The sequence below is a fragment of the Vicia villosa genome, linkage group LG3 (genome assembly GCF_029867415.1).
Source record: "Vicia villosa cultivar HV-30 ecotype Madison, WI linkage group LG3, Vvil1.0, whole genome shotgun sequence".
In the NCBI taxonomy this organism is placed as follows: domain Eukaryota; kingdom Viridiplantae; phylum Streptophyta; class Magnoliopsida; order Fabales; family Fabaceae; genus Vicia; species Vicia villosa.
The window spans coordinates 121,890,452-121,900,842 of NC_081182.1; the positions used below are offsets into that span (position 1 = coordinate 121,890,452).

General features: G+C 37.5%; 1 protein-coding gene across 1 annotated transcript; it reads left to right on the forward strand.

Moving 5' to 3' along the window:
• Positions 1-3,610: 3,610 nt before the first annotated feature.
• LOC131658890 (uncharacterized) lies at positions 3,611-4,261 on the forward strand. The gene has a single exon (XM_058928140.1). The coding sequence runs from the start codon at positions 3,611-3,613 to the stop codon at positions 4,259-4,261; it is 651 nt and encodes a 216-aa protein (XP_058784123.1).
• The last annotated feature ends 6,130 nt before the right edge of the window (positions 4,262-10,391 follow it).

A 10,391-nucleotide genomic window follows, 5' to 3' on the forward strand; every position in this document is an offset into this window, starting at 1 on the left:
CGCAACTTTCGTAGATGCACATTCGGAAGCACCCCATATTTTGAAAAAATTTGATTCTTTTCGTAGATACATTTATGGAAGCGTAATAAACTAGTGTATATGGGAAAAAATAGACATAAAATTTGTTCAGGTACGTTTCCGTAGGTGCATCTACGGAATAACTTAGCGCCACATTGTTCCCTGGATGCATCTACGGAAGTGTCTGATATAGTTTGAACCAGCATGATCACTCCCTCATTGTTTCATTTCTTCAAACTCTTCATATTCCACACCCTAAAAACCCTACATCATCAATACCCTATTTCACTCCAAGACTCAAACTTTTTGGTGCAACAAATTAAAGGGAGCAAGAAGAGTCTGAATTTCAGGTAAATAATCACTTTCAACCACTACATTGTTCACATTATCAATGATTTTTTATGTAAAAAGGTTACGTAGCTTCCGTAGATCCATCTACGGAACGTGTTGAGGAAGAACACTTCCATAGGCGCATCTATGGAATAATCCCTGCAGTTTTTTTCATCATTTTGTAATTTTGTGTGATTTTGGAAAAATAGGTATGGTGCAACCCGATAATATTTGAGGAGAATTAGCTACTTTAGTCGATGTTTGTACGAGTATCGATGGGGTAGTCGCAAATGTGGTAGATGTCATAGGTGACTTTAGTAGCAAGCAAGACTTTGATGATCGTGAAAGCATGCTAACATGGATTCGTAGGAATGCAACTAACTTTGGTTTTGGTGTGGTGATAAGAAGATCGGATAATGGTACGTCAAGAAGAAACCCATTTATAACAATATTATGCGAAGGAAGTGGATATACCATCCTCCTCTAAAGAATTTTAAAAGAGACGACACGGGAACTAGAAAATGCGAGTCCATTTAAAATCCGTTGTTAAATGTTGGCTATCAAGAAATGGAGATTATGTGTTATTAGTGGTTTGCATAACCATGATTTATGCTTAAAATTACAAGGCCATCCTATGGCATGTAGGCTCAATCCGGTTGAGAAGGCATCTATTAAAGACATGTCCTTGAATTTTGTCCAACCAAAAAATATACTTGCCACATTGAAAGGGAAGGAACCCGACAACATATCAAATATAAGGCAAGTGTATAATCAACGGTACCGCAATAATAAGGCGAGTAGGGGAGATAAGAGCGAGATGCAACAATTGTTGAAAATGTTGGATGATAACAAATATGTGTCGCAGTACAAAACTTGCAATGACGAGGTTACGGTCTGAGATATTTTTTAAACTCATCCGGATTCGATAAAGTTATTCAACACTATCTCGACAGCGCTCCTTCTCGATTCTACCTACAAGATCAACAAGTATCGACTCCCATTATTTGAGATGGTCGGTGTTACATCTACTGAGAAGACATTTGCCGTTGGTTTTTCTTTTTTGGAGTGTGAAAAAGAAGATAATTTTAGGTGGGCATTGGAGGTGTGTCGCTCACTTTTGAAGAAACAAGTCGGAATGCCTAATGCGATTGTTACGGACTGCAATACCACTTTAATGAATGCGGTTGCAACGGTATTTCCTTCTTCCAAATCATTACTTTGTCGATACGACATAGCGTTTAATGTGAGAAGTAAGGTTAAACCCGCCGTGGGAACGAAACAAGTAGGGACCGAAGGTGGAACATCGATGAAGCCCGGAGTGGTTCTTGACCAAATAATGGATGCATGGGCCCGTATTGCAAGTTCGTCGACAAAAGAATTATACGACGATTCCGTATTGCAATTTCGGAAAATATGTGAAAAATATCCCGATTTATTGAAATACGTTGAAAGCACCATTCTTGACAAGGTGAAGGAGAAATTTGTTTATGCGTGGACAGATAAGGTCCGACACATTGGAAATACAACCACCAATAGAGTTGAATCAGCACATGCTACTTTGAAAAATTGGTTATGTAATAGCAAGGGTGTCATGTGTAAAGCATGGGACACCATAAATCACATGATTTCAAACCAACACAACGAAATACAAACCTCGGTCGGTCGGAGAATTACGGTTTTAGAGCATCGATTTAAGGACAACATCCTTTACTCTCAATTGATCGGCAATATGTCTCGGGCCGGATTGAATCATATCTTTCACGAGGCTAAATGAGGTGAAACTTTTGGTGGCGATAGTGCAAATGTAGTTGCACTATTACTAGCACGTTTGGTCTCCCGTGTGCTTGTGTTATTGCTAAAAAAGTGAGATTAGGTGAGCCAATAAGATTGGATGAAGTCACTCCTCATTGGAAGAGACTTAGTTTTGATGATGATGGCTGTATCGAAGAAGATTCGAATATCTCTATTATTTTCGAATTGGAGGCGATACAAGAGAGGTTTTCGAAGGCGTATGACAATGTTAGAAAATATAGGATAAGTATTTCTAGTATCATCTCCTCAGGGATTGATGCGATATTATCGCCGTTCTACAGCTTAGTGTATTTTGAGTTAAGTTGTGGGTAACAGTTTGGTGACATGAAATATTAATAACATGCAAAGTAAGTAAAGACAATAAAATAAGGATTGAAAATGATTTGAGAAAACTGTGTCAAGATTAGTGTTTGTTAGTTTGCTTCATATGTACTCTAACGATCATATATATGAACCTATTAATGATTAATACAACCACGTATCCTCTCGATACCGTTTATCTCTAAAGCAATATCGTGATTATTATCATATTAACCGTCAGATGATCTCCCATTCCGACAATCAACGTGATAATCTTAAAAGTTTGATACATGTGATTATCAACTCACAAATCTATCTCTAGAGTTTGTTTATTGATAGATGAATATCTTTTAGATCTAGCTTTGAAACATATCTCTCAATAGTGATCCAAAACAACAAATGAAACATAAACAACAAGATATTCACCATATATTAATCACTAACCAAGTTCATACATAATAGATCAAAGAAAATACATATTTATAAACTAACTACCTCTAATCTTGACACAAGATGAAACTTAGCTCTCCATATCCATGGAAGCTTCAACAACAAGTAACAAACCAAGATTTAGTGACATCAAAATCAAGAAGATTGAAGAAAGATGTTTGAAAATCTAGATTTACACTTAAGATATGTTTTTTTCTCTTCTTCTCTTGCCCTAGAAAAGTTTTCTTGGTTCTCTTTTTTCAACAAGATAAGATCACCCTTATAAATATCTCAAAGTGCCTAAAAGTAGTCCCTTGAAAAAGTACCTCCGCATAGCGCACAAACGGCCGCTAAGCGGACCACGTAAAATATCTGCTTCCACGTAGGAGGCCGCTAAGCGGAACTGGCTGAACACAAATTTTCCTCTCGCCACTGGAAAGCGCGCTTACACGCCGCTGAGTGGCCCTTGCTGCACAACTCTTCTTCCCTTGGCCTTGAGACTTGCTCCAAAATGCCATTCTTCCTCCCAAAACTTTTCACATTGCATATAACCTATAAAATGCATAAGAAAAGCTTATAAATACTATATTTACTACTAAACTCAATTTTATTTATTTACACGATTACGAACCGTAATTATATTGAAAAGAAATGAGAAAAGTTATCAAAATACCACAAAAGTTATCAACAATTATCCACATTTTGGATTCTAACAGACAACATGAAATTAAACATCAAAGAACAGTTGCAGAGGATTGAATTTCCCAAAACAACCGACATGAAATCGCCGTCTCAACCCGTTAAGACAAAGGATACTCCGAAGAAAGTGAAGTCTACTCCAAATGACAACTCGACAACACGACCTCCTTCATATTGTGAACACATCGACAAACACTTTCCCGATTCACCTACTCTGAAATCGCAAAAATCTCAAAAGATTTCAAACAAGGGAGCTCGCTTAAGCAAACAGCCTCTGAAACCTATTCCACCGCAAGTTCCGCAAGTTTCGACTCTGTTTCTGACACTTATTAATCCAAAAGTTCCAATTCCAACACCTATTGCTCCATCAATCGAAGAGGTACAAATTGCACCAAAAATTCCATTCATTGACGAGATGCCGGTTTTTATACATAAATACATCGACTGGATCGTCAATGTGGCAGGGGACGGTAATTGCGGATTCCGGGCCGTATCGGCTTTGCTTGGTAAGGGAGAGGATGCCCATGAGCTTGTCCGTTATGATCTTATCGAAGAGTTGGTGAACCATAAAGACTCGTACAGGCGGGTATTTGGAGACGAAACCAAATTTGAATCGGTTAACGAAGCTCTTGTCCCTTGGGGGGAGCCTACGTACCGGTTTCGCATTGGATGAGATTCCCGAAAATGAGACATCTTATTGCATGCGCATATGACATGGTATGCATTGACTTGACGCGTTATGATTTTTTGAAAACCTTTTTTCCGCTCCGCACTGCACTTCCTACAAATCCAATTGATCGTAATATGTGTTGGATGGCTCGCCAAATTGCGTCATTTTGTACAAGTTTACTTGAAACCAGGATGCCCTATACCACCTACGTCACCGAAATAGAATCTTCATCATACTGAACTTGTCGAGATGTGGCCAGATGTTTTTGTTGATAGGATGTATAAATTCGAAAGATTGAAGAATATCAAAAAAATCTCGAATGCGGAAAAGTCAAAATTGGAACCACCAATAGATTTAGCTGGCGACAATTCTTTTGATGTATATTTTGTTTTCAAAATATAATTTATGTACTATATACCATTGCAATATAATCCTTTTTTTAGTTTATGTGTTTATGTGTTTTATACTATTACATGCCATTGTTGCTACTGCTTTGAATTCTGCCAAAAAAATAGTAGGGAAACTTCCGTAGGTGCATCTACGGAAGGGTGTTACATAGAAAATTATGGGTGTTTATCATAGATGCATCTACGTGTTGCACCCTAATTTTTATCCTACGATTTTCATGTCATGTTTATTTTATTTGCATCTTATTTAAAAAAATATCAAAAAAATATAGTCTTTTATTAATCTCATTTAGATTTACTTTTTTTTCCAAAAAAATAATATATAAAAAATATACAGTGTTAGTATTATTTTTAATCAATTTGTTTTTTATATCAATAATTCTTTTTATTATTATTATTATTATTATTTATTATTGTTATTATTTTTTGTTATTACTTTTTTGTTATGTCCAAACGGTTTATAAATCCACTTCCAAAAAAGCCCACAAAGCTCAAAAATTATGTTGATCCAATATGCTGCAAAAAACGTCCAAAGTTGCTAAGTTGCTGTTCCAATGCTGCCGAAACCTGCACCTCATTACTGTCCCAATCCTGCTTTGAAAACACTCCAAAGTTTGCACCAAAATAGATCAAGTCAAAACTGCATCAAGAAAAGGCATTAAGCAGTGTTACAAATATGTTAAAATTTCCCAAATTTCCCCCGCCAATTCTTCATTTTGATAGACCATAAAAAGAGTCACAATTCGACAAAACCAAGAAAAAAAGGAACTTAGCAGAAAAATAACACTTTGCAACCTCACGCTGCTCAAATGATACCCATAGCTCTGTTGGGAAATAACACAGCTGAAGAAAAAAAATAAATAAACAAAACACAACCAATAACACAAGAATATAACGTGGAAACTCCAAAACCGGAGAAAAACTACGACCGTTGTCTAAATAGACAACCAGAGAATTATTACGATGTGAAAATTTTACAACACATAGACTTCTCTACTCTCACTTCAATCCCCTAGTACACCTACACTCTTACAAAGCAAATATTTAAACTAAATCTCACAACACTCTAATACAAGAGCATAAGAGAACAAAAAAAATCAAATATAAGCTTAAAGTGATTTTTGACTAGTGTATCTAAAAGCAAAGAACTTAGGTCCAATATATAGCCTTGGTCTCCCCCTTGCTTCACCACACTAAGCAATGTGGGACTTCTCAAATAGCTACTTTTTAACTTCCTTCTTTATTTAAGAATTTAGGCAACATTAGACATACAATCAACCCCAACAATCTCTACCTTGATTGTAATGGTCTTCAATATTCATTGTCTACACCGAAAATCATAATTCTCATTGTCTATACCGACAAATCAAATTATCATACTCCACCATAAATAGTACACTACACTTGAAACTATCATCCCAAGAATTTTTCTTCACGTCGAAACCTTGCTGAAAGATTATGGTGCAACTCCCGTGTTGGCTTTTAGGAAGTTCTTCAACCATCGATACATCTTACCACACACCTTGCATCAATGTCAACCTATGCCCGTGTGTTGTTCTGAATTCGCTAGAAATGATTTGTCCTTTTGCATGGTATAGCGGAAATACCATAAGGACACACCTTATTTTTTAAAAAGGATCCTCATCATCTCCCAAAACAAGGGAGACGTTGCTAGCATTTGCCTCAGAGTCTTTTTCAGATACTGCTCCACCTGGACAATTTCTCTTTAAATGCCCAGAATTTCTACACTTCCAGCACACCATATTATTTGCATGGATCTTCTTCCCATTAGCCCCACTTCTAGTAACCAATGCCGAGTTTGATGAAGTACTTTCATCACTTTTCATCCTCCTTTCTTCAGAAATAATTTTATTTGCAACTTCTTCAAAACTCAACTTATCTTTCCCATACATCAAAACAGGTTTGAGATGAATATAAGAAGGTGGAAGGGACAAAATAAGCCTTAACACTTTATCTTCATTAACAATCTCAACTTTAATAGATTCAAGCTCAGAAACAATATTATTCAAAGTACTAAGATAATCAGAGATTTTTGTACCCTCATCCATGCGCAAAGTGTGGAATTTCTCCTTTAACAACAAACGATTTGAGATGTCCTTTGCCTGATATAACCCTTCGAGCCTTTCCCAGAGTTCCTTGGCTGATGACAGATTCTGCACATTCGCGAGAACATTCTTTTCCAAACACAAACGAATTGCACTTGCACCTCTCAAATCTAGTTCCTCCCACTTGTCTGCCTCCATGTTGGAAGTGTTTCCTTTTAGCGCCTTGTGTAATCCTGATTGTATCATCACATCCTTGACTTGTACTTTCCACAGGCCAAAGTTGATTCTTCCATCAAACTTCTCTATGTCAAACTTCATAGCACTTGAATAAGACATAGTAGTTGCGTGCAGGTAGGTTCCCAGGAAAGAGAGGTGGGTCACAATGGACACGCTTAAATACCAAGTCTTTCCTTAGCCATAACCTCCCTAAATAACACTTTCACAGTACCACCCCTTCTTTAGCAGCTTCACAATATCACAATTCTTTTCTGATGTGGAAGATCAGACAAAGCTGCAACCACAGAGAATACTAAGAATTGTGATATCTCATCGAGCCGAAGCTCTGATACCACTGTTGGGATATAACACAGCTGAAGAAAAAAATAAATAAACAAAACACAACCAATAACACAAGAATATAACGTGGAAACTCCAAAACCGGAGAAAAACCACGACTGTTGTCTAAATAGACAACCAGAGAATTATTACTATGTGAAAATTTTACAACACATAGACTTCTCTACTCTCACCCCAATCCCCTAGTACACCTACACTCTTACAAAGCAAATATTTAAACTAAATCTCACAACACTCTAATACAAGAGCATAAGAGAACAAAAAAATCAAATATAAGCTTAAAGTGCTTTTTGACTAGTGTATCTAAAAACAAAGAACTTAGGTCCAATATATAGCCTTGGTCCCCCCCCCCCCCCCCCTTGCTTCACCACACTAAGCAATATGGGACTTCTCAAATAGCTACTTTTTAACTTCCTTTTTTTTTTAAAAAAAAATTTAGGCAACATTAGACATACAATCAACCCCAACAAGCTCCTCTCTAACAACACAACACAACACACATACACTCCCAACCCTCCTTCATACACCTTTAATTTAGTAACCATACACAATCAAATAGAACGGTAGATACCAACCTTCATAATCTCTGCATACAAACACCATCGCAAATTCACCCTCAACAAACACGACACACAACAAACACAACAACAAACGACATAATCACAACAAATCCAGAAGTAGAAGTAGGAGAGCAAACTTCAAGGATCAGAATCATACCTGGAGATATCAGAATTTGGTAAACTTTGTTGGTTTGTATCATGGCTTGCAATTTCATTTTCTTTTTGTCTTGTGTTGATTTTTGTTGAGGATATCGTTGTTAATAACTCTGTTTTAATATTATTATTTGAATCTGAATACGTTGAGGAATTGTGAGAGATGAGAGGTCTTCCTTGAATCAACGGGGTATCAACATCTTCCTCCATATCAATGACAACAAAATCAACTGGAAAGAAGAACTTGTCAACTTTCACAAGCAAGTCTTCCGCTATCCCAAAAGGCATAGTTGTAGACTTATCCGCTAATTGAAGTGTCATTCTTGTATCTTTCATATCAACAATGCCTAACCTCTTTACCGTGGATAAAGGAATCAAATTGATACTTGAACCCGTATCGACCAAACCTCTTCCAATATGAATGTCACCAATAGTAACCGGCAAAGTGACTCTTCCAGGATCTCTTTCCTTGGTAAAGTACATTGAATGATTGCGCTACACTTAGAATCCAGAACAACCGTTTCGGGCTCAGTGTAACTTCTTTTCTTTGTGAGGATGTCCTTCATAAACTTGACATATTTTGGCATTTTCTCTAAAGCTTCCCCAAAAGGGATATTAATTTGTAATTGCCGAAATATGTCCAAAAATCGAGCATATTGCCTCTCATTATCTTTCTTTGAGGGAGCATGAGGGTAAGGTAGATTATGAACGGGAGGTCATAACTTTCTTCTTTCCTTCTTGAACTTTTTCTTTTTCTCTCTATTTTTTTCTTTTTCTACCTCACTTTTTTCTTCACTCTCATTTTCAACTAAAACTCCCTTATCTTTCTTTGGTTCTACTTCACTTTCTACCTCTTTCTCCTTTTCTATCCTAACTTCCTCCTCATCAACCACTTTCTCCACTTCACTTCCTAGCACTCTTCCACTCCTAGTTACAACCGATTTGCAATGCTCCTTAGGATTGGTTTGAGTGTTTGCCGTGAATGATGGTCCGATTTGCTTCTCGGCTAGTTGTTTCGCATGTTGGCCGACTTGAGTCTCTAAATTCTTTATTGCCGCTTCATTACTCTTTTGATTTGCCATTGATGCTTGCATGAATTGATTTAGAGTCTCCTCCAACTTTGAAGGCTTTTCTTGAGAAGGTGGTTGTTGTTGATAAGGACTTTGTCTTTGTTGATAATTGTCTTGCCTCCACCCTTGACCATATTGTGGTGCATTTGGCCTTTGTTGATATCCACCTTGATTTTGGTAAGGAGCTTGTCTTTGTTGATAGCCTCCTTGATTTTGATTTGCCATGTAATTCACTTCATTCACCGGTGGACAATATCCGGTAGGGTGGTCTCCACTACAAAGCTCACACAAAGCAACTTGTTTATTCTTGTCAGGATCTTGTAGCTCTTTGAGTTGTTGAGGTAACCTTGCCATTTGCTTTGTAAGCTCCTCCACTTGTTGAGAAAGAAGCTTATTTTGAGCAAGAATCGCATCATTTGTCCCTAATTCAATGAGCCCTGGTTTCTTTTGAACAACACCTCGATTATGTTGCACTTGATGATCATTTCTGGCCATTTTCTCAATTATTTCTATTGCTTCCTCTGCTGTCTTAGCCATCAAGGAACCTCCAGCTGTAGCATCTAACAAGAGCTTCGGTTGTGGTTGTAAGCCGTTCCGAAAAATGTGAATCTGAGTGAGTTCATCAAATCCATGACTAGGACACTTTCTCAACATTGACTTATACCTTTCCCATGCCTCATTGAGAGTTTCATTCACACCTTGAGAGAACACTGAAATTGCTGTTTTTGCTTCAAGCAACCGTGACTGAGGGAAGAACCTATCAAGAAACTTTTCTTCTAACTCATTCCAATTTGTCATAGTTTCAGTGGGTTGGTCTAGATACCAATCCTTTGCTTTGCCAATCAATGAGTGAGGGAATAATCTCTTAAACACCTGCTCTTCCTCTCTTTCAAGGGCTCCGACTGCTCCGGCAATTTCATAGAACTTTGTCAAGTGTGTATATGGGTCCTCATGATCAAGACCTGCAAAGGGACTAGCATAAAGTAACTGAAGAATGCCAGTCTTCATTTCAGAATTTCTAGCATTATTGTCATTTCTTGCGAACTGGGCTGCTCTTCTCGGACTGTTAGCACATGGTGGTCTAGGATTTGGTGGTGGTGGTGGATCGCCTTGCCCTGCCATCTCTTCTTCTATATCTTGTGGTGTTGATGAAGTAGTTGCTTCTTGGGCTAGTCTTCGTTCTTTGGCTAGTTTCCTTCTTCTTCTGGTTTTACTGTTCAGTCTCCTTGCAGTTCTTTAAATTTCTGGATAAAAAGAAGCTGATCTGCTGGTACACTCCCACGCATAAACCAGAGCTGAAA